This window comes from Heptranchias perlo, chromosome 15 (assembly GCF_035084215.1).
Source record: "Heptranchias perlo isolate sHepPer1 chromosome 15, sHepPer1.hap1, whole genome shotgun sequence".
Taxonomy (NCBI): Eukaryota; Metazoa; Chordata; class Chondrichthyes; order Hexanchiformes; family Hexanchidae; genus Heptranchias; species Heptranchias perlo.
The window spans coordinates 64,491,985-64,517,440 of record NC_090339.1 but is presented as its reverse complement, the minus strand read 5'-3'; the positions used below and the strand labels follow the sequence as shown (position 1 = coordinate 64,517,440).

Below are 25,456 nucleotides of genomic sequence, written 5' to 3'. Positions count from 1 at the left end.
CTACCCTGCTAGTTACATCCTCAAAAAACTCTAATAAATTTGTTAAACATGATTTCCCTTTCATAAAACCATGTTGACTCTGCCTAATCATTATGATTTTTAAGTGCTGTGTTACCACTTCCTTGATAATGGATTCCAGCATTTTCCCGATGACCGTTATCAGGCTAATTGGCCCGTTGTTCCCTGTTTTCTCTCTCCGTCCCTTGAATAGTGGGGTAACATTTACTGCCTTCCAGTCCACTGGGACTGTTCCAGAATGTTAGAGAATTTTGGAAGATTATAACCAATACATCCGCTACCTTTACAGCCACCGCTTTTAGACCCTAGGATGTAGGCCATCAGGTCCAGGGGATTTGTCGGCTTTTAGTCCCATTAGTTTGTTCGGTACTTTTTCTCTAGTGATATTAATTGTTTTAAGTTCCTCACTCTCATTAGCCCCTTGGTGCCCCACTATTTCTGGTATGCTTTTTGTGTCTTCTACTGTGAAGACAGATACAAAATATTTGTTTAACGCATCTGCTATTTCCTGATTTTCCCCATTATAATTTCTCCTGTCTCAGCCTCTAAGGGACCAACGTTTACTTTTGCTACTCTTTTTACATACTTGTAGAAGCTCTTACAATCTGTTTTTATATTTCTTGCCAGTTTACTTTCATATTCTATTTTTGCTCTTTTTATCAATTTTTTGGCCATCCTTTGTTGGTTTTTAAAACTCTCCCAATCCTCAGGCTTATTACTGTTCTTGGCAACATTATAAGCCTCTTCTTTCAATCTAATACTCTCCTTAACTTCTTTAGTTAGCCACGGGTGGATCACTTTTCCCCTGGAGTTTTTATTTCTCAATGGAATGTATATTTGTTGAGAATATTGAAATATTTCTTTAAATGTTTGCCATTGTTTATCAACCGTCAAACCCTTTAATTTAATTTCCCAATCTATCTTTGACAACTTGCCCCTCATACCTATGTAATTGGCTTTATTTAAGTTTAAGACTCTAGTTTCTGACTTCAGTACATTACTTTCATACTCAATGTGAAATTCTATCATATTATGATCACTCTTCCCCAGGGGTTCTTTTACTGTGAGATTATTAATTAACCCTATCTCATTACATAATACAAGATCTAAAATAGCCTGTTCCCTGGTTGGTTCCATGACGTGTTGTTCTAGGAAGCCGTCTCGAATACATTCCATGAACTCGTCTTCCAAACTACCTTTGCCAATTTGATTTGCCCAGTCTATATGCTATTTAAAGTCCCCCATGATCACTGCATTTCATTTGTTAAAAGCTCCTATTATTTCATGGTTAATACTCTATCCAACGGTACAGCTACTATTAGGGGACCTATAAACTACTCCCACCAGTGTTTTCTGCCCCTTGTTATTTCTTATTTCCACCCATGCTGATTCTACTTCCTGATCTTCTGAGCCAAGATCCTTTCTCACCACTGTCCTTATGACATCCTTTATTATTAGGGCTACACCCCCTCCTTTCCCATTCTGCCTGTCTTTTCTAAATGTCACGTACCCTGGAATATTTAGTTCCCAACCTTGGTCATTTTGCAACCATGTCTCTAATAGCTATTAGATCAAACCCCATTTCTCTGTGCAATTAATTCATCTATTTTGTTATGAATGCTCCGTGCATTCAGATAAAGAGCCTTTAATTTTGACTTTTTGCCATTTTTTCCTGCTTTGACCCTACTTGTTGCACTATTAATGGTAAACTCTCTGTCCCTTCCTATCACACTCTGCTTATCTTTACCCAAGTCACTACACTGTTCTATTTTCTTAACTTTTCTCATTAGATTTCTAAAATTCCCCTCACCTGACCCCTCCCCCACCCCCCCTTTATAGTTTAAAGCCCTATCTACAGCCCTAGTTATTCGATTCGCCAGGACGCTGGTCCCAGCCCGGTTTAAGTGGAGCCCGTTCTGTCGGAACAGCTCCCTCTTTCCTCATGAAAGTGGGGGTTTTGATTCATGGGGGTGCCAGTGCCCCCATGAATCAAAACTCCTTCCTCCCACACCACTCATTGAGCCACGCATTTAACTCTCTGATCTGTTTGTCCCTATGCCAATTTACACGTGGCTCAGGTAGTATCCAGCTATTATTACCTTTGAGGTTCTGCTCGTTAATTTAGACCCTAGCTCCTCACACTGTCTCTCAGAGCCTCGTTCTTATTCTACCTATGTAGTTGGTTCCTACGTGGACCATGACAACTGGATCCTCCCCCTCTTGCTCCAAGTTCTTTTCCAGCCCCGAGGAGATGCCCTTAACCCTGTCACCGTGCAGGCAACACAGCCTTTACGACTCTCGGTCGCGGCTGCAGAGAACAGTGTCTATCCCCCTGACTATACTATCCCCTACCACTACCACATTCCTTTTTACTCCCCCCACTTGAATGGCCACCTGTCCCACAGTGCCGTGGTCAGTTTGCCCATTTTCCCTGCAGCCCTGGTCAGTGTGCCCTATCTATAGGATGCACTGCAGCAACTTGCTCAGGCTTCTTTGGCAGCACCTCCCAAGCCCACGACCTCCACCACCTAGAAGGACAAGGGCAGCAGGCGTGTGGGAACAACACCACCTCCAAGTTCCCCTCCGAGTCACACACCATCCTGACTTGGACATATATTGATCGCTCCTTCATCGTCGCAGGGTCAAAATCTTGGCACTCCCTACCTAATAGCACTGTGGGAGAACCTTCACCACACGGACTGCAGCAGTTCATGAAGAGGGGGCATCTAGGGATGGGGAATACATGCCGACCTTGCCAGCTATTCCCATATCCTTAGATTTTTTTTTTAAATGAGTTTTGACAGACATCAGTCAGTGGGGGAGATCAGAAACAGCAATTGAATAGGGTTGTAAATTGTGGAGGGTTTTGATATCTTCTGTGTGAGGGACATGAAGTGAAATTGAAATGCTGCAGTCGATATTTTTATTTTCATACAAAATAAAACAAGTGAAGCTTTAATGTGCAGGATGTTCATTATGGTTTACGCTGTATTCACTGAGTGCTTTTTTTTTCCCTCTTAACTCTGGCCCATGCTGATAGCTGATTCTATTTTAAGAATTTGTGTTGGGAATATTTAAATGTGTATTTTTATAGAATGACTTAGCTGTAAGATGCACAAAAAGGGGATGTAGCAAAATGAAATCATAAATCTATAATAAAATCAAACTTATGCAACAAAGATAGAGTATGAACATGTGCTGGACCCTGATTGAGTAAAGTGCATTTTAATCCCACTTTAGGGGAGGCAGGATCATTTTTCCTGCACTGGTGGTTAAAGAAGTTATCAGTCAATCATAGTGTAATTGGGCAATATCTGTTTTCTGTTTTCACTTCATAGCAAGAAAATTAGACCACCAAACGTGGTGTGCAACAAGTAAAAGTTGTAGTCATCTTCAGTACATACAGTTGATTTTGTTCATGTATCTTTCTTTCAGCCTATTGATCATCCTGTCCGCACAAATCAGATTCCACGTCAAATCCCAGAACAATCATTTTTTACAAAACCGTTACCGGGCATCGTCATGGGAGGTATCCTACCCTTCGGGTGCATTTTCATACAGCTGTTCTTTATTCTGAACAGCATCTGGTGAGTTGTGATGAAATGTGCTGTGAAAAAGAATTCGGTGTCTCTCTCTTTCGGCCTTAAATATTTAAAGTTTGACAGATGCAGATATATCCAAGAGTGTGTAATTGATGAGGCTGGTAGTTACAGAATCCATTCCAGCCAAACAATACCTTGTTCACAGAAGCCAAATACTGTGGATGCTGGAAATCTGAAATAGAAGTTGAAAGCGCTGGAAACACTCAGCAGGTCAGGCAGCATCTGTGGAGAGAGAGAGAGAGAAACGTTTCAGGTCGACGACCTTTCATCAGAACTGGCATCAAATACCTTGTTTGTGATGCCTGGCTGCAAATTGAATTCGCCAGGTCAAAAGAGAACTCTATGCACGGATACTTTATAAATTTTGAGTTCACAAGCGGGAACATCCACTTTCTTAAAACATTTAAAACCCTGTAACTTTATAAAGTGCCCAGAGGGTCCAAAGGATCTAGCTTAGGGTGTAATTTTTACATAATCCTCTTCATAGGGTCATTCGTCACTATAACTGTACTCTCAGCAGTTTGTGTTTCCTTGAGCTTTTTTTTTTAAAAAAAGCAGGAGATGCTGGCTCAATTAATAATTATAAATCTGAGATTGATCGATTTTTGCTAGCCAGGGATATGGGGTTAGAATACAGATCAGCCACAATGTCATTGAATTGGCAGAACAGGTTCGAGGGGCTGAATGGGCCTACTGTTCCTATGTTCCTAAAGCATTTAGAATCCACACTTACATTTTAAAAAGTACTTTGATGTTAGCTGTATTTTCTTTTAGGTACATTTAATTTGTCTGCTTTTACTGTAACACTAACGCAAAAAAAACTTGTCCTAATCAGGTCTGTGCTACAAGTGTTGTACATGGATTGTGCATTACTAAGGCTGTGTTAAGCTATGCATAAGACCATAAGAAATAGGAGCAGGAGTAGGCCATCCGGCCCCTCGAGCCTGCTCCGCCATTCAACAAGATCATGGCTGATCTTCTACCTCAACTCCGTTTTCCCGCACCACCCCCATATCCCTTGATGCCTTTAATATCTAGAAATCTATCAATCTCTGTTTTGAATGTACTCAATGAGCCTCCACAGCCCTCCTGGGTAAAGAATTCCAAAGATTCACCATCCTCTGAGTGAAGAAATTTCTCCTCATCCCAGTCCTAAATGGCCCACCCCTTATTCTGAAACTGTGACCCCTGGCTCTAGACTCTCCAGCGAGGAGAAACATCCTTCCTGTAAGAATTTTATATGTTTCAATGAGATTATCTCTCATTCTTCTAAACTCTAGAGAATACAGGCCTAGTCCACTCAATCTCTCCTCGTACAACAGTCCCGCCATCCCAGGATTGAGTCTGGGGAATGCTTTTTATATATTGTCATTGTTTGAGAGTCAGAGGTTGTACATTTATAAAATACCTATTTAATTTCTCCATCTGGAGTGGTGCTTAAAGTTGTTCTTGTACTATTCCACTTTGCATTCTGCTCAGCACTTTGATAGCTACTTCATGAAGATACAAGTAGTACAAATTCTAGGTGTGTCAGCTTGACTCAGTTGGTAACACTTTTGCCTCTGAGTCATCAGGTTGTAGTTTCAAGCCCTACTGCAGGACCTGAGCATGTAATCTCGGCTCTCATTTCAGTGCGGCACTGAGGGAGTGCTGCATTGTCGGAGATGCCGTCTTTCAGATGGGTCCTTGGTTCAAGTGGATGTAAAACACCCCCATTGGAAGGAGGACAGCGGAGTTCTCCCAGTATCCAGGACAACGTTCCCCTCTCGACCAACACCACCAAAAACACATTAACTGGTCCTTCGTTTCATTGTCTGGTTTGCGTATGATTGGATGTGGACAGGGAGTTCTGAATGATTTGGTATTTATGGAGGCCAGCAAGCAGGGCATTTGAGAAATCGAGTCTAGAGGTGACAAAGATGTGGAAAAGGGTTTTGGTAGTACTGAAAATTTAACAGCCATCTCTTAATCCAGTGTTTAGTAGTGTGATTTTAGGAAAATATTAATGTCAGTAATGTTTAAAAAAAAATGCGGTGAGACTTCACAAATGGAAATAGACTGAAGTGGATGCTGAGCCATGAGGGCGAGATTAGGAGGGACGACTGAAAGGTTAGGTTTTGAGAAGAGGAGAGGCGAAGGGACTTGGGGATGGAGTTAAAGCAAGTGGGTCCAAGGTGAGAAGGCTCTGCCACCAATGTAGGGTGGATGATATAGGACCAAAGGAGGTTGCCCTACAGCAAGGCCATATAGGAATTTGAAATTGAAGGAGTTTCAAGTTAACACATTGGAAGACTGAGAGCTGGAGTTGGTCAGTGAAGACAGGGGTGTTGGGAGAATGGGACTTAGTGTGGACAGGATGGGGTGACTGGCCTTACACTAACTGGTACCAAACAATCTGCTTATTATGTGTATTATCCAAATTTTTTTTTGAAGAGGAACAAGCTAAATCTTACTGAGCTTCCCACGGTAAAGAGCATCAGATTTATATATTGGAATTCAGAAATGCGCAATTTGCTCTAACTGGTTCAGAAGCTTTATCCTAAGAGTTTAGGAACCTAGGAACAGGAGTAGGCCATTCAGCCCCTCGTGCCTGCTCCGCCATTTGATAAGATCATGGCTGATCTGTGATCTAACTCCATATACCTGCCTTTGGCCCATATCCCTTAATACCTTTGGTTGCCAAAAAGCTATCTATCTCACATTTAAATTTAGTAATTGAACTAGTATCAATTGCCGTTTGCGGAAGAGAGTTCCAAACTTCTACCACCTTTTGTGTGTACTTGGAATTATAATTATTGTCGTTGTTTCTGCACCCAAGGCATTGTATAAGAATTTACTTAGATGGCACATTTTGCTTGTATTTATTGGATTTTGCTTCTGCACTTTGCGGTGTTCAACTTGCATTAATTAATTTATATATTACATTTTAGGTCTCATCAGATGTATTACATGTTTGGATTCCTGTTCTTGGTATTCATCATTCTCCTCATCACTTGCTCAGAAGCTACCATCCTGCTCTGTTACTTCCACCTTTGTGCAGAGGTTTGTACTCTGAACTTCATTGCCTCGTGTTCCAATTGGTACTTGTTAAAGTAATGTAGCAACAACTCATGCTGAAACGTTACTGCAGCAGAGACATTTTACCGCGCTGAGAATGTAATTCAAAGCCTGTTTTAAATCTGCAGGGGCATCCCATTTCTTTTAATTCTGTAGTTCTCCAGAGAAGAAAAAGTTCAGCTTCATTCTGTAGGGTTTCCTCTCATTTAAAATGAGAGTATTTTATTTATGGCTGATCCGTGTTTGTTGTTTGGGTGAGAGAGAGTGCAATATTACTGCTGAATCGGGAGGTAATTGAGGACACAATACCTGAAAGATGAGCTTTTTTTCCCTTGTACCCAATATAGAGTGAGGCCTGCTTTATTGATTTGTTTTTTTCTCTTAGAATGCCATTGTTTCAGGCACATGTTTAGATACAGGGCTCATTAAACCATCAGCAAAACTTCAACCTATAGACCAGTTTCTAATGTAATTTCAATTAGTGAGCACTTGGAGATGCATGGTTCAATCAAGGGCACCAAGCAGGGATTTATTAAGAACAAGCTTTGTTTGACTGATTTTAATTTGAGTTTTTTGAAGAAGTGACTGATTAAATGGATAAGGGAATGCAGTAAATTGTGGACTTTTCAAGTTGCTCCATAAGGTGTCTCAAGACTTATTACAAAATTTAGGTGTATGGTATTAGAAGAAATGTAGCAGGATGAATAGAAAGTTGGCTGGTGGACGAGAAAAATAATTAGGGATAGAGGGTGCTGCTCAAGTGGTGTACCACAGGGGGCAGTTCTGGGTCCAGTTTTGTTCTCAATGTGTATTTGGACTTGGGCATAGGGGTCACAATATTGAAATTTGTTGACATAGAAACATAGAAAAATAGGAGCAGGAGTAGGCCATTCGGCCCTTCGAGCCTGCTCCACCATTCAATATGATCATGGCTGATCCTTTATCTCAATACCATATTCCCGCTCTCTCCCCATGCCCCTTGATGCCTTTTGTATCTAGAAATCTATCTAGCTCCTTCTTAATATATTCAGTGACTTGGCCTCCACAGCCTTCTGTGGTAGAGAATTCCACAGGTTCACCACCCTCTGAGTGAAGAAATTTCTCCTCATCTCAGTCCTAAATGTCCTACCCTGTATCCTGAGACTGAGACCCCTCATTCTGGACCCCCCCCCCAGCCAGGGGAAACATCCTCCCTGCATCCAGTCTGTCTAGCCCTGTCAGAATTTTATATATTTCAATGAGATCCCCTCTCATTCTTCTAAACTCGAGTGAATACAGGCCGAGTCGACCCAATCTCTCCTCATACGACAGTCCTGTCATCCCAGGAATCAGTCTGGTGAACCTTCGCTGCATGCCCTCTGTGGCAAGTATATCCTTTCTTGGGTAAGGAGACCAAAACTGCACATAATACTCCGGATGTGGTATCATCAAGGCCCTGTAGAACTGCATTAAGACATCCTTGCTCCTGTACTCAAATCCTCTTGCAGTGAAGGCCAACATACCATTTGCCTTCCTAACTGCTTGCTGCACTTGCATGTTTGCTTTCAGTGACTGGTGTACAAGGACACCCAGGTCCCTTTGTACATCGACATTTCCCAATCTATCACCATTTAAATAATACTCTGCCTTTCTGTTTTTCCTTCCGAAAGGGATAACTTCACATTTATCCACGTTATACTGCATCTTCCATGTATTTGCCCACTCACTCAACTTGTCTAAATCGCCTTGAAGCCTCTTTGCGTCCTCCTCACAACTCACGATCCCACCTAGTTTTGTGTCGTCGGCACACAAATAAACAGTGAGAAGGACTTTCTAAGACTTCAGGCAGACAAACAGGTTCGCAGAGTGGGCAGGCATATGGCAGATGCAGTTTAATGTGGATAAGTGTGAGGTGATATACTTTTGGGAGGAAACACAAGGAATGGAAGCATGTGCTTGATGGAAAGGCACTGAAGGGTATGGATGACCAGAAAGCCCATAGGGCTGGAATAGGTAATTCCCTGAAAGTGTGAGGGCAGATGGACAAAGTCATAAAAGGCCTTTAACATTTTAGGATTTATAAATGGGGACGAGACTACAAGAGTGAAGAAGCAATGACAGATTTGTGCAAAGCATTGGTTTAGGCCACAGCTAGAGTAGTGTGTGTTGCTTTACATAAGAAATAGGAGCAGGAGTAGGCCGTATGGCCCCTCGAGCCTGCTTTGCCCACCATTACAGAAAGGACAGAAGATTCACCAGGATGATGCCAGGGGTAGGAAACTAGTTATGAGGAGAGACCAAAGAAGGCTGAGAGATTTTAGAGCGTCCACTGCGTATAGCAGGCAAACTGCGTTGACACCAACGTGCCCACTATAAGCGGTGGGGGACTGTAAAACCAACTTTTGGAGGTTCAGAAACCTTCAAGACCGTGGTTGGCTGGGTTGCTATTTGGACATGGGTAGCCATCACGATTGGCTGGCTGGCTGGCAGCTTCCGGGGTGGTAGAGCCCAGTGCAAGACCTGGAAAGTGGGACTGGTTGTAGGGAGGTCTGAATGGGAGGTTTCAGGCTGGGCCCATCCAGGGAGGTCTAGGTAAAGGCCTGGGCAAGAGGCAAGACAGGGGAGGTCGAGGAGCGGAGCATGAGACTAGGTGAGAGGTAATACCGAGGAGCGGGGCCCGAGGCTGGGAGAGAGGTAATACCGAGGAGCGGGGCCCGAGGCTGGGAGAGAGGTAATACCGAGGAGCGGGGCCCGAGGCTGGGCGAGAGGTAATACCGAGGAGCGGGGCCCGAGGCTGGGAGAGAGGTAATACCGAGGAGCGGGGCCCGAGGCTGGGAGAGAGGCAATACCGAGGAGCGGGCACTGAGCGAGAGGCAAGTCGGGGGATGGGCTGGGAGGAGAGTCCAGGAAGCCTGCAGAGAGCAGGTAGGTAGGTCACAGATTAGGGGTATGGGGATTGTTCTGTGATGGCTGCATGAGCAATCAAATAACTTGGACAGGATACTCATTAATTTTTTTGTAAAGTAATATATAACTAGACTTCAATACTTCTCACCCTATCTTGCTATTCTCTTTCCTCTTCTCTTCAATTTTTATTTGAATGTCGCTTTATTTTCTAATGCACCCAGTTCAATATATTCTATCCCTTTTTAAACTTTAAAAAAACGTTTTAACTCTCCTGTTTACCCCTTTCCCCTGGGTCCCTCCACCCATTTCAAAGGTTGAAACAATCGAAGCATTTGTCATTGGACAAGAATTGACTGCAGAGGTCGGCTTTTCTGTCCTTTTTGAGTTTCAAGACATTAAAGATTGACCCTGGTTGCATCACGGGTCAGTTGTTCACGTGGCTTTCAAGGGTCTAGTGCTAGAACTGTGATTGTGTTGTGGAACCTGATTGCACCCAGACCAGATAACATGTCCGTGGTGTAGGAAGGTTTAAACACTGTCATTTTAAAAGATGATTTGTTGCAGTTTTTTGAAAGATAATTATCAAATTAATTATTGCTCTGAATTTGTAGCATGCTTTGTAGTTAACTTCCTGCTCTGTTTCCACTGAAAGACCTGTTAATAAATTTGACTTTCCTCAGTCGTTTCAAGGCTGTAATATTTTTGTAAACAATTTTACAACACCAAGTTATAGTCCAGCAATTTTATTTTAAATTCACAAGCTTTCGGAGGCTTCCTCCTTCCTCAGGTAAATGTTTTTGGGGAGAGGGTCCCTGCTCCTGATTGCCATCTAGTGACTCCTGCTGGTAGTGCACATGTGTGGTCTTTGGCCAAGCACAGGATTGGCTCGGCTGTGTTATCATTCCTGTCAGTCCGCTGATGCTCACTGTCCAGGCTCAAGGCCACTTGGGCTGAGTACCGGAGAGTCCCCAGATCCTGTCGAACTGTATCCCGGCAAGGAATCTCAGCATTCAAAGAGGGCAACGAAGAAAGCAATCATTTTATTATGGTATTTGCTATGTAATTTCCATTTTGTTGCAATTATCTGTTTAATGACCATCTGCTGAACACACTCTCACTCCCTATCCTGCACCTGTACGTTTATATCACATCATTTATATTTTGTGAACAGTCCCAAATTTGACACAATTACTACATCGTTACATGTCCCAAACTTTTTAATCATGTCCATAAAAAAATATTGACTCTTAGATCTTTTTTTGAAAACTCTGCACAAATTAATGCAATGTATTTTAGTGTTTCAGTGCTCTGACTGTGCGACGTTCACTCATCTTTGAACAAAATCTTATTTAACAAACTTTTTATACCATTTAATTGCTTTGTAGGATTACCACTGGTGGTGGAGGTCATTTCTGACGAGTGGTTTTACAGCTGTCTACTTCTTTGTGTATGCTGTTCATTACTTCTTCTCCAAGCTGCAGATTTCAGGAGCCGCGAGCACAATATTATATTTTGGATACACTCTCATTATGGTCTTGATCTTTTTCCTCTTTACAGGTAGGATGGAAATTTATTATGTGTGATATATTTATCTGCATTTCTCTGTTTTGAGCCAGATGATACACATTTTCACTTTTTTTAAGAAATAAACCCAACTAGCGATAAATGTCATCCTACAGGATACACGAATGGAATTTAATTTATTGAAGTGGTGCAGAAATGTTTTCAACAACTTGACATTCTGGAGAGAGATTTTGCTTTGGGTAGCTAATGGTGTTTTTTTAATTCATTCTTGGGATGTGGGCATCACTGGCAAGGCCGGCATTTATTGCCCATCCCTAGTTGCCCTGAGAAGGTGGTGATGGGCCTTATTGAACCGCTAGTTCTTTGTAATGGTTTTGATACAACTGAGTGACTTGCTAGGCCATTTCAGAGGGTGCGGGACTGGAGTCACATATAGGCCCAGACCAGGTAAGGACGGCAGGTTTCCTTCCTTAAAGAGCATTAGTGAACCAGTTGGGTTTTTACGGCAATCCGACAGCTTCATGGTCACTCTTACTATCTTTATTTCAAGATATTTTAAAACTGAATGAATGGTGGGATTTGAACTCACGTTCTCTGGATTTATTCCAGCCTCTGGATTACTAGTCAGTAACATAACCACTACACTACTATACCCCTCTACCGTACTGCTTGCAGAATAAACCACAGCTGTTTTCTGGTTCTATTGGTGATGTATTAGAAAGTTTAATCCTTTTTAAAAGACAAATGCATCATATCATGTGGTTTAGACAGGCAGTCCCATGGGCAGTCCTCCTTGATTTGATGCATGTAGGTACATCAGAGTTTCAAATTAAATTTTTCCAATGTGGTTGCTAGCCAAAATAGATAGCGAAACCCAGGAGCTATGGAACACCAGGTAAGTAAACTACTTTAAACTTAAAAATATAAAATTGAAGTTGGGTAAAAGTAAAGTGAAATCAAAAATTGGGAACAAATAACAGAGTATTTTTGTTACGGTTAAATCCGTATTTGTCTCGTGCCTAATAAAATGCTGAACTCACAGGAGTTTGGCTGTGGTCAGTCACTTCAATGAGGAACCACTTAGCAGCAACACAAGATGTGCAGTACGTTCTTGTTTGGAGGGTTTGAGCAGAAATCCACCAACATGCTCATGAGTCCCCTGATTCATGATCCTGTGACATCCACAGAGATTCTGTGTGCCTGATAGAAACCTAGAAAATAGGAGCAGGGGTAGGCCATTCGGCCCTTCGAGCCTGCTCCACCATTCAATATGATCATGGCTGATCCTCTATCTCAATACCATATTCCTGCTCTCTCCCCATACCCCTTGATGCCTTTTGGGTCTAGAAATCTATCCAGCTCCTTAAGTATATTCAGTGACTTGGCCTCCACAGCCTTCTGTGGTAGAGAATTCCACAGGTTCACCACCCTGAGTGAAGAAATTTCTCCTCATCTCAGTCCTAAATGTTCTACCCCGTATCCTGAGACTGTGACCCCTCGTTCTGGGTCCCCCCCAGCCAGTGGAAACATCCTCCCTGCTTCCAGTCTGTCTAGCCCTGTCAGAATTTTATATGTTTCAATGAGATCCCCTCTCATTCTTCTAAACTCGAGTGAATACAGGCCGAGTCGACCCAATCCCTCCTCACACGACAGTCCTGCCATCCCCGGGATCAGTCTGGTGAACCTTTGCTGCACTCCCTCTATGGCAAGTATATCCTTTCTTAGGTAAGAAGTGATGCACACTCCTCGCCCACAGGACACGTCCCCGTACCTAAACTGACACGAGAATTCCAAATTTAGTTGAGCATTTCTGTGAAGATCAGATTTATTTGCTCTTTGAGATGGTTTTCAATGAAGAGGCAATGTAGTAATCAATTAAGGCCTTCAATTAACAGCACAGAAGGTAATAAACATGATTTTAAGTTTAGTGGTCAATTTAATAAACTAATTCAAACTCCCATAGGTTTATTTGGACTGTAATGTCAATGTTACTACAGCAGTATGCAGAATTTTTGCTAACTATGTGACTGGGTGTGAGGAGACTGAAATGAGCAGTGGAAATGCTGTTTTCTTTACTGTGACTGTGCAGTGAAAGTTGGCCATAATTACATGGGGCTTTGCGCACCATCCAATCTATCCATATAATTAAACTTCTTTTCTCAGGCAGGTCCATCATGCCATACCTTTCAAAGTGGTCACACCCAGCAAAGTGAATTGGCATCAGAGGTGTGATACCTTGCAGATACTGGCATCTATAGGGCAACAATTAGTAACTGGTTGAAATGAGGGCTTATCTGTTAACTTACCAACCAAATATCTGACAAAGTGTGAATGAATCGAAAGCAGTTAGAATGAGTTGGTAAAGAGCAATGAGGCAGCAGAACCTAGCGCAATCAATCCCAAACTAGAAAAGAACAGATCAAAGTGCTGAAATAATTTTGTGAAGCTCTATTTGAACCACCATCTTATTTTTGCTAGTTAAAAATGTACCCATTTATCACGAGTTCAATTTTTTTAAAGAAAGAACAATTCTGAATAAAACTCATTCCTTGAAAGTCCGAGTGCTGGTAGATAAAGCTGGAAATCTGACATAAAAACACAAACCACTGGAAAAGCCCAGCAGGTCAGTTGGCACCTGTGAAAAGAAAAGATGGGTTACTACGTTTCAGTATATACCTTGCATCGGAACGGAAGACTGAAAGATACTCAGACTTTGTAGTAAGGTAATAAAAGGGGATGGGAAGAGAGGAGGAAGGAAAGAATCAATGGATGCACCATTCAGAGAGGGGATGGGTCAAATGCTCATAATGCAAAAACAGAGCAGAGGATGCCAAGAGGCGATTTTAAAAAAAAAAAGGTATTTAAAATAGTTAGAAGTTTTGGTAGAGTGAACCGAGACTTTTTCAGGTTGGGAGTTTGTGACGAGATGTTAACCATTTAAAATTGTCAGAGAAATTAGGAGAAATGTCTTTACCTGGTAGATTGGTGGAGCTTTGTCACGGGGGGAGTGGTTGAGACACAGACCATTGCATCTTTTAAGGAATGATGAACATTTGAAGCAGAGGACGATGTAGGGTTATGAGGAAAGAGCAGGGCAGTGGGATTAATTTTAGTTTGGTGTAATAAAGAGCTGGCAGAGAGACAATGGGCTGAGTGACCTTCTGTACTGTAAACTTTAATGCTTCTATGAAATGTTGCAACAGTTAAACTTTGTGATCTTAAAGGGGTAGCCCAGGTAACGCACAGCGCCCTGTAGCAGCAGAATAATACATTGTGTGTTACATTGTATAATGCTCCTCTCCTTCTGAAACAGCGTATATTGAAATATAATCTATGCTGGTAGATTTGTCAGCATAGATTATATTTCGAAAGACATAGTGATTGAGATGGCACAGCAAGTTGTAGCCCTTGCACGTCATTGACTGAGTACAAATTAGCATAATGCAGGAAAAAAAAGCTTTTTACTGAATTTTCTTTAATGTGCATTTTTTAATCAAATCCCATACTTCAGTGGGCACCAATATTTTTACTCATGGATCAGATGTAACTGACAAGTTTGTTATTTAAAACAATGTATGACGCAGCCCTCTTTCTGGCAGAAATGAATCTCTCTAAATCAGTATTTAGTGCTCTATATGTTGCTGCATGAGTGATTCCTTTTGTCAGAATAGGGCTTTGGTCTATTATGGATATATATTATTTATACTTGGGGGATTGCTGCAGTACCCACCACTGAGAAAATTGAGAGCTTCAAGAAGCATGTGGCAGCTGGACTCTTGAGTTCTTCTGCATGCCTTATTATCGGCTGCTCGTGCTTTGAATCCCTACCAATTCATACAGTGAAATAAAAGTGTGTGGTTGAACCAACGTAACGGTTTTAACATAGAAATTTCACATTATTTGCAAGGAAACTTTCGCAATTGTTTACGGTTGGGTTATTTTATGGATGGGGAGAAAATAGCTCCAGCTCAATTAATTGAATTTGTTGGAGCTGAATTTAAGGAAAGAGCAGACAAGCAGTAGAACGTATATTCAGCAGCAGCTGTGAGGAATCCTTAGGGTAGAAAATAGCCCCAGTTCCTATAGTCTATCACTTGTTTTCGTTAGACTGTTTTTAGAGTGTACAATGTCTGTTCTTAACAAAAAAAAAGCACATGGCTGGAAGCATGTTAAAGGATTTTACAGAACTAACAGATCTCGGGTGAAGCTGTTCATGGTAGGTCAATGAATGAGCAGTTTTAGAAGGACAGCCTTATACCAAGTAATGCACAGTGTATTATTCTGCTAAAGCATAGGGTTAGATGCAACTAAAGTACAGGTTTGTTTAAGATTCAAAATGTAATTGCTCTGTATTCTTGAAATCGATTAAATGCTGATTGCTCTTTGCAGATGTTTGGGTCAGTTCGAGGTTAAGCTTTTTAAGCCTGACACTCCTAAGGTCCATTAGGTGCCACAGATGTGCTGACTGCTGGATCGTCTAAATATTTTCTGTTGCTTGGGAGGTTTCTGTGAAACTGCAAATTATTGGCTTTCTTTGTGAACACTTTATAACACAACAAATGCACTCGTGTGATGCCTGAAACGTGACCGACACATGCCACATGCAAGATACACGCACACACACTACAATTGCAACATTGTCAACTTGTTAGTGCTGCATATGAAAATTAGTTTCACTGGAATTGGAGGTTCGATATCAACCAGTCTGGTTGGTTGCAGAGTGGAGGCTGTTGGAACCAACCATGCGTTACTTTCTCTTGCTGTTAGTTACACATGAATTTGAGGGAGAAAGGTTTTAAGATTAGTTGATGGTTCTGAGTGGTGCAGTTACAGCACCGTTTAGTGTACGTCTCCCAAAGAAATTGAGAGTTTATTCTATTTTAAAAAAAAAGTATGCTGACATTCTCAAATGTAGAATTTTACTCTGGTGTATCATTGTAATGTGTGATGTGGTCCGTTGGCCTGTTTGTAGTGAATCGTAGCACCCAGTTATATTCTAACTTTTGAAAGCTGTTTTCAGTTTGTTTACATGCTCATGGTAGAGTTCCCTTTTGTTACCTTACAGTCACCAGGGAGAGAGCCCACACCATCCATCTTAGAGCAGTCAACATCCACAGAAAATGTGAGGTGTGACTTTAACAATCAGTAAGTGCAGTACTGGAGGCAGGCAGTAAGCTCCACCTGGATCCCAATGTTCAACTCCCTGTGCCTGTTCCTGCACATCAATTGATTTTAATGATTGCATTAAAAATTATTATTTTTTTAGCATAGTTAAAAGAGCAATATAGGCAAAAAAGTTACCATTGACAATAATACATGTTTGTATGATGTTTTAATGGAGGTGTTGATCGAATTATTTTAAGTGAGTTTAAAACAAAATATTTTAAATAGTCATTGGGATTCCCCGTCACCTCCAAGTTCCTCTCCAAGCCATGCACCAGCCTGACTTGTGCACACATTGCTGTTTCTTCGTCGCTGGGGCAATATCCCGGGGTGCCCTACCTAACACCACTGGGAGCACCATCACAGCAGTTCAAGGAAAAGGCCCATCCAGTACCTTCTCGGCAAGTAGAATAGGCAATAAATGCAGCCTTGCCAGCGTTCCCCACATCCAGAGAACAAACAAAAAAAATCTAAAAGGGGAAGACAGCTTAATGCATGGGTGATCTTCCATCAGACTTGGGTCTGAACATTGGTTTCCTTTTGATGTTGGCTTGCCCTCAGCGCAGAAGTTATTTAACTTTAATAAACGGTTCTTATTTTTAAATGAACATGCCCTGAATCCAGATAATGCCCCAACTGCCTCTCGGCTGCCACGGGCCCTGAGATGGAGTCCTGTGCATTAGTGAGCCAGTCTTGCCTTGTGACTGAAATACAGTGCCAGTTGGGATTGTTGTAGCTGTGTGTTTTTAAAAAGTTTCAATTTACCAATTAGCATGCTGTATCTAGGATTATATTCCCAACAAAGGGAACTGGACTCTATATACTAGAAGCACATCTTGCATTTATATAGCGCCTTTAAAGTAGAAAAATATAGCATGGCACCTTACAGCGGCGAACGGATAAGTAGATTTGAAAGTGTGAAGCAAAACTTTTAAGGAGGATTCTAAAGGTTGAGAGCGGGTGGAGAGCCAGAGGGGTTCAGGGAGGGTGTTATTCTGAAGCCCCAACAACTACTTTTAGTTTCCTCTTTAAAGCATCTGCCATGATTCCAGGTGAAATTATTTCCAAAATGACAGACAATGGTGTCTAAAATCAAAATTCCCTGCAAGCCTGCCAAAAGATAAATCTCATGCCCTCAGAATTTATATCCCCTCAGTACTCCGATTCCTTTCAGTCGATTCACCAATGCTGCAAATTGTGCTTTTGTGCACTTCAATATTTCACCCTCCTCCCTGTCACTAAAAGTGAATCTTGGATAATGTCTGCACCTTAAATTATGACCAGTCTCTGTCCTCCTTCACCTTGTAGTCAGGGCTACTGTGAAGCTGTGTCAACCTCTTTGTTGAAGCAGTTGGTCAGATTTTGCTAGTTTTCCAGGTTAGCATGAACACATATACGCAATGTTAGGTGTAAAATAGTAGCTAGTATATTTAAAAACTGGACATGCATAAATATGTCAGTGCAACTATTAAAAATAAAACCACATGATTACATTAGGCTTAACATTCGATTGTGGAAAGCTGATTCTGGTTATCTTTTAAAGAAGTCTAATTAAGTGGTACAAAAGGAAGGTACTGGTTCTGAAATTACATTAAGCCCGGCATTCTGTAACCATGGCCACAATAATTTGGGTTCTGACACTGAACCTGCTTCATCTGTGCTTCAGTGCCTGATGACAGTCTTAATGAAGCACAGTTAAGTTCAGGCACATATATATTACAAAAAAATCAATAACGCTAGTTTTCATGAAAATTAATTTTACAGTGATTACATTTATATTAGTTGGAATTTTTATTTCTAAAGTGGACAGCTGTTTTTGTACTTGACATACGGACTTGTAATTATGGATACTCTTGGGCCATTAAAATGAGGCATTGTTGAGAGAGTGATCATTTTCTGCCTTTTTTTTTTACATATCATGCACATCACATGCCACACCTGGCTGTGGTAGGAATCTGTTCTTTGCAAAATGAATAATCCGTTACAATGAGCAGAAACGAAGGTCAATTTGTGTAATCGAAAAATTTCATAAAAGTATTTTCAATTTAAAATAGACAGATTGGGGGAAAATAATTAAACATCTCAATTAAACAGTTCTAATGCAACAAAATGGAAAGTGAATTAATGGTGACAATGTTGAGCACCACTTGGAGGAAGCACTGAGGGTAGCAAGGGCACAGAATGTACTCTGGGTGGGGGACTTCAATGTCCGTCACCAAGAGTGGCTCGGTAGCACCACTACTGACCGAGCTGGCCAAATCCTGAAGGACATAGCTGCCAGACTGGGCCTGCAGCAGGTGGTGAGCGAACCAACATGACGGAAAAACTTACTTGACCTCGTCCTCACCAGTCTTCCAGTCGCAAACGCATTTGCCCATGACAGTATTGGTAGGAGTAACCATCACATAGTCCTCGTGGAGACGAAGTCCCGTCTTCACACTGAGGACACTCAGGTATTGTGTGGCACTATCACCGTGCTAAATGGGATAGATTCAGAACAGATCTAGCAGCTCAAAACTGGGCATCCATGAGGCGCTGTGGGCCATCAGCAGCAGCAGAATTGCATTCCAGCACAATCTGTAACCTCATGGCCTGGCATATTCCTCACTCTACCATTACCAACAAGCCAAAGGATCAACCCTGGCTTATTGAGGAGTGCAGAAGAGCAGCACCAGGCGTACCTAAAAATGAGGTGCCAACCTGGTGAAGCTACAACTCAGGACTATATGCGTGCTAAACAGTGGAAGCAACATGCTAAGCAGTTCCACAACCAACAGCTCAGATCAAAGCTCTGCAGTCCTGCCACATCCAATCGTGAATGGTGGTGGACAATTAAACAACTAACGGGAGGAGGAGGCTCTGCAAACATCCCCATCCTCAATGATGGCGGAGTCCAGCACGTGAGTGCAAAAGACAAGGCTGAAGCATTTGCAACCATCTTCAGCCAGAAGTGCTGAGTGGATGATCCATCTCAGCCTCCTCCCGATATCCCCAATCTTCAGCCAATTCGATTCACTCCACGAGATATCAAGAAACGGCTGAGTGCACTGGATACAACAAAGGCTGTGGGCCCCGACAACATCCCGACTGTAGTGGTGAAGACTTGTGCTCCAGAACTAGCCGTGCCTCTAGCCAAACTGTTCCAGTACAGCTACAACACTGGCATCTACCCGACAATGTGGAAAATTGCCCAGGTATGTCCTGTCCACAAAAAGCAGGACAAATCCAATCCTGCCAATTACTGCCCCATCAGTCTACTCTCAATCATCAGCAAGGTGATGGAAGGTGTCGTCGACAGTGCTATCAAGCGGCACTTATTCACCAATAACCTGCTCACCGATGCTCAGTTTGAGTTCTGCCAGGACCGCTCTGCTCCAGACCTTATTACAGCCTTGGTCCAAACATGGACAAAAGAGCTGAATTCCAGAGGTGAGGTGAGATGTGACTGACTGCCCTTGACATCAAGGCAGCATTTGACTGAGTGTGGCTCCAAGGAGCCCCAGTAAAATTGAAGTCAATGGGAATCAGGGGGGAAAACTCTCCAGTGGCTGGAGTCATACCAAGCACAAAGGAAGATGGTAGTGGTTGTTGGAGGCCAATCATCTCGGCCCCAGGACATTGCTGCAGGCGTTCCTCAGGGCAGCGTCCGAGGCCCAACCATCTTCAGCTGCTTCATCAATGACCTTCCCTCCATCATAAGGTCGGAAATGGGGATGTTCGCTGATGATTGCAGAGTGATCAGTTCCATTCGCAACCCCTCAGATAATGAAGCAGTCTGTGCCTGCATGCAGCAAGACCTGGACAACATCCAGGCTTGGGCTTATAAGTGGCAAGTAACATTCGTGCCAGGCAATGACTATCTCCAACAAGAGAGGGTCTAACCACCTCACCATGACATTCAACGACATTACCATTGCCGAATCCCCCACCAACAACATCCTGGGGGTTACCATTGACCAGATACTTAACTGGACCAGCCATATAAATACTGTGGCTACAAGAGCAGGTCAGAGGCTGGGTATTCTACGGCGAGTGACTCACCTCCTGACTCCCCAAAGCCTTTCCACCATCGACAAGGCACAAGTCAGGAATGTGATGGAATACTCTCCACTTGCCTGGATGAGTGCAGCTCCAACAACACTCAAGAAACTCGACACCATCCAGGACAAAGCAGCCCGCTTGATTGGCACCCCATCCACCACCCTAAATATTCACTCCCTTCACACCGGCGCACTGTGGCTGCAGTGTGTACCATCCACAGGATGCACTGCAGCAACTCGCCAAGGCTTTTTCGACAGCACCTCCCAAACCCGCGACCTCTACCACCTAGAAGGACAAGAGCAGCAGGCACAGGAGAACAACACCACCTGCACGTTCCCCTCCAAGTCACACACCATCCCGACTTGGAAATATATCTTCGTTCCTTCATTGTCACTGGGTCAAAATCCTGGAACTTCCTTCCTAACACCACTGTGGGAGAACCTTCACCACACAGACTGCATCGGTTCAAGAAGGCGGCTCACCACCACCTTCTCAAGGGCAGTTAGGGATGGGCAATAAATGCTGGCCTCGCCAGCGACGCCCACATCCCATGAATGAATTTAAAAAAAATGTGGGCAGGTTCGTAGTAACAGCTAGTAAAATCGTGTTAACTGTAGGAACAGCTAGTATAATTGTATTAACTGTATTCCCTATTGATGAGGTAACAGAGGGTAGGTGAGGGCAATGCAGTTGATGCGTATATGGACTTTCAAAAGGCATTTGATAAAGTGCCGCATGGTAGGCTTGTCATCAAGATTGCGGCCCATGGAATAAAGGGGTCAGCAGTTACATGGATGCAGAATTGGCTCAATAACAGGAAACAGAGAGTAGTGGTGAACGGTTGTTTTTCGGACTGGAGGGAGGTGTACAGTGGTGTTCCCCAGGGGTCGGTGATGGGACCACTGCTTTTCTTGATATATATTAATGACTTGGACTTGGGTGTACAGGGCACAATTTCAAAATTTGCAGATGACACAAAAGTAGTAAGGGTAATGAACAGTGAGGAGGATAGTGATAGACTTCAAGAGGATATAGACAGGCTGGTGGCATAGGCAGACACGTGGCAGATGAAATTTAATGCAGAAAAATGCAAGGTGATGCATTTCGGTAGGAAGAATGAGAGGAGGGAATATAAACTGGGGTGCACAATTCTAAAAGGGGTACATGAACAGAGATCTGGGGGTATATGTGCACAAATAGTTGAAGGTGGCAGGGCAGGTTGAGAAAGTGGTTAAAAAAGCATACGGGATCCTGGGCTTTATAAGTAGAGGCAGAGAATACAAAAGCAAGGAAGTGATGATGAATCTTTATGAAACGATGGTTCGACCACAACTGGAGTATTGTGTGCAGTTCTGGGCAACGCACTTTAGGAAAGATGTGAAGGCCTTAGAAAGGGTGCAGAAGAGATTTACTAGAATGATTCCAGGGATGAGGGACTTCAGTTACGTTGATAGACTGGAGAAGCTGGGGTTGTTCTCCTTGGAACAGAAAATGTGAGGAGATTTGATTGAGGTATTCAAAATCATGAAGTGTCTGGACAGAGTAGATAGAGAGAAACTGTTCCCATTGGCAGAAGGGTCAAGAACCAGAGGGCATAGATTTAAGGTGATTGGCAAAAGAACCAAAGGTGACATGAGGAAAAACTTTTTTACACAGCGAGTGATTAGGATCTGGAATGCACTGCCCGAGGGGGCGGTGGAGGCAGATTCAGTCATGGCCTTCAAAAGGGAACTGGATGAGTACTTGAAAGGAAAAAAATTGCAGGGCTACGGGGATAGGGCGGGGGAGCTGCACAAGCTGGATTGCTCTTGCACGGAGCCGGCACGGACTCGATGGGCTGAATGGCCACCTCCTGTGCTGTAAGCTTTCTATGATTGTTAGATTTTTGGACTCTAAAGGAATCATGGGATATGGGGATCGGGCGGGAAAGTGGAGTTGAGGTCGAAGTTCAGCCATGATCTCTTTGAAAGGCAGAGCAGGCTCGAGGGGCCGAATGGCCTACTCCTCCCATTTCTTATGTTCTTAATGTTAATTAACCATTGAGTGTCAGCAGGTTCAGGGAAATTGCTGTCTCCCCAGGCTGACCATGTTTCAGCCAATCTAAAATTAACATCACTGGAACAAAGTCATCTAAATATTACGTAGAATTACATATAGGCCAGTCGGCCCAACAGGTCTGTGCCGGTGTTTATGCTCCACATCTACCTTCATCAATAATTAATTGGCTATTAAACAGTCATACTACCTCAACACTAACTTTAAACTACTAAATCATACACCTAGAACTTAATTGTAAAATAAAAACACTGTAACCCATTAACTGTCCTTGCCTTTACTTTCCCTGTGCTGTACATCTTCCCTCTCAATTATGTGTCTCTTCCCCCAACTCTTGTCTATTTTAATTTTACTTACTTAACCGATTCTTAACTATTTTGCTGTTTGTTGTATTGTCTATTAGAGTTGACGTGACACAGGTCTTCAAAATAATGAAAGATGAGTTTAAAATAAGCAACCTGTGTAACTTGGACAGTGAGCGCAGGACTCGGGCACAAGCACAAAATTCACAAGCCTCGAGCAAGGTCATCGATTAGAAGCTTTTCCTCCCACAGGATAGTGGGTAGGTGACCCCTATTTCCATAGAGTTTGATTGGGTGTTAGAGAGATCAGTGACACTGCTTAATTTTTTTCGGCAGAGGTAGATTAAGGGATTTAGTGTCCTTGAAATAGGGGATCAACAGTTGGGAGGCAGGGAACTCCATGAAAGAATAATCCTGCATGGACTCTGGATGGAGTGAGCTTGATGGGCCAAACGGCCTTCCCTCACTGAATTTTCTTATAAGTTTAAAATGTTTAACCTTCTGCCTTATTGTTTTACCACAAGAGCCATAGAATATAAAATCAAGGAGTTACTCCCGTAGTTATAAACATTCTGCTCAGACCTAATTTTGGTGCCCCTTCTTAGGGAGAACGTGACGATAGTTCAGTGACAGAGGACGGACGAGGCCTCAGTTTAATGTCTCACCTAAAAGACAGCACCTCCGAAAGTGCAGCACTCCCTTAGTACTGCACTGAAGTGTCAGCCTAGATTATGTGCTCAAGCCTCTGGAGTGGGGCTTGAACCCACAACCTTCTGACTTAAAGGTGAGTGTGCTAGCACTGAGCCAAGGCTGAAAACCATGGCAGTATAGTATCATAGCAGGTACAGCACAGGAAGAAGCCATTCGGGCCATCGTGCCTGTGCCAGCTCTTTGGAAGAGCTGTCCAATTAGTCCTTAAATTTCTCCCCTTCAAGTATTTATCCAATTCCCTTTTGAAAGTTACTATTGAATCTACCTTTCATGCAGTGCAGATCTTTACAACTCGTTGTGTAAAAAAAAAATGTTTCCTCATGTCGCCTCTGGCTCTTTTGCCGATCACCTTAAATCCGTGTCCACTGGTTACCGACCCTTCTGCCACTGGAAACAGTTTCTCTTTATTTACTCTGTCAAAACCCTTCATGATTTTGAACACCTATCAAATCTCCCCTTAACCTTCTCTGTTCTAAGGAGAACAATCCCAGCTTCTCCATATAACTGAAGTCCTTCATCCCTGGCACCATTCTAGTAAATCTCCCCTGCACCCCCTCTGAGGCCTTGACATCCTTCCTAAATTGTGGTGCGCAGAATTGAACACAATACTCCAGCTATGGCCTAACCAATGTATTATGAAGATTTAGCATAACTTCCTTGCTTTTGTACTCTATGCATAATCCTGAATTTGAGCTAAACTGGGTTAAAAACAAACACAGCAAAAATCTCTTCACATAAAGGGTTGCAGGAATGCACTGCTGCAAAAGGCCACAGATGCAGAATCAACTGAGGTGTTTAAAAGGGAGAGATATACTTGAGAAATAAGGGTATTAATGGATGTGCAAAGAGGACCTGGAATTGCGATTGAAAAGGTAGAGCTGCCACTGCTAACAAAATGGAGCAAGCTCGATGGGTCAAATCGCTTGTCCTCTTCCTGTCGTTTGTAGGTGGGGAGGACTTTTATATTAGAAAAAAAATTAAATTGAAGATCTGCTCACAGTGCAGCTTTCCCGTCAATGGAAAAATGAAGTGCGACAGATCGATGGGAAAATACCATCCAACTGAGGAAGTGCTACTTCCAATCAGTAAACTTGTCGTTGGTCCCTACAGCCCAATGGCCCCCAGATGAGTAAACTCATCGCAGTGCTCAGAGGGTTAAACAAACTAAAGGGGAACCTTAGAAAGACAAAGCTGCATCATTTTTTTTGCGTAAGTGTGTTTAATTATGGCTCTGATACCGCGGAGGGGGAAACTTCAAAGGTTTCATATCTGAAAATTAGCATTTGATTCTGAAACTTCAATGTGCATTGTTAGTAAATATATTTTAGTCGCCATGGAGAATAATAGATGCTTCAGAAGCCCTGGTTACTGCTGTTGTGGCAACTTATTAACTTCAAATGATAACCAATTAATAAGCAGTACATCATTTAAAAATGAAAGTTGTTATATGCATATACAGAATTAAAGCTGTGTCCAAATAGACATTTTTCAAACACTGGAAAAAGGAGAGTTTAAAATATATTCCAGTTGCTAATTACTGTTTATATCTAGAAGAATGAATTGAAAAATTCATGAATTTTTGTCTTTTTAGTATGGTTATTAGAATTTAAAATCTGATGTGCAGGAGAAACAGCAACGGCTTGTCTTCGGGAAATAGGAGTGTGTGTTTTTGAAGACTGCAGTAATGGGCCGATTACCGTGTGATAGGAACTGTTAGACGAGAAAATACCAAGGTCCATCCAGTTCGTCTACTATCCTGGTAGTCACTTGATACAATGATAATGGATTGTTGACTAATCAGGGCAATCAATCTCTATCAATTAGTCTACCACAGACCCAGACACGAGGTGAGGAAAACCCTCAGTGGGGGAGAGCTTTGGGAACCATAGGTCCAAAGTCACCTGATCCTCCCGAGCCTGTTACACTCACCACTTGTCCTGTCTCAAATTACTCATCTACTGTGTCCCAAAATGTTATTTTCTGATGTGAGGTCCAAAACTCTAGTTTTGCCCTGCTGACTCCCACATTGTTTTCTGCCCAAGAACCAGCAGAGCTCTGACCACCAGTTACATTTTAATGCCGAGAGAGCTGTATGAC

General features: G+C 42.6%; 1 protein-coding gene across 1 annotated transcript in view; it reads left to right on the top strand.

Moving 5' to 3' along the window:
* The window catches only part of LOC137333149 (transmembrane 9 superfamily member 2-like), a 96,675-nt gene that overhangs the window by 65,768 nt on the left and 5,451 nt on the right, over positions 1-25,456 (top strand). The window contains exons 14-16 of the mRNA XM_067997330.1: positions 3,454-3,605; positions 6,551-6,662; positions 10,949-11,120. Coding sequence (XP_067853431.1) covers positions 3,454-3,605; positions 6,551-6,662; positions 10,949-11,120 — 436 coding nt within the window. The remainder of the gene's footprint in view (positions 1-3,453; positions 3,606-6,550; positions 6,663-10,948; positions 11,121-25,456) is intronic.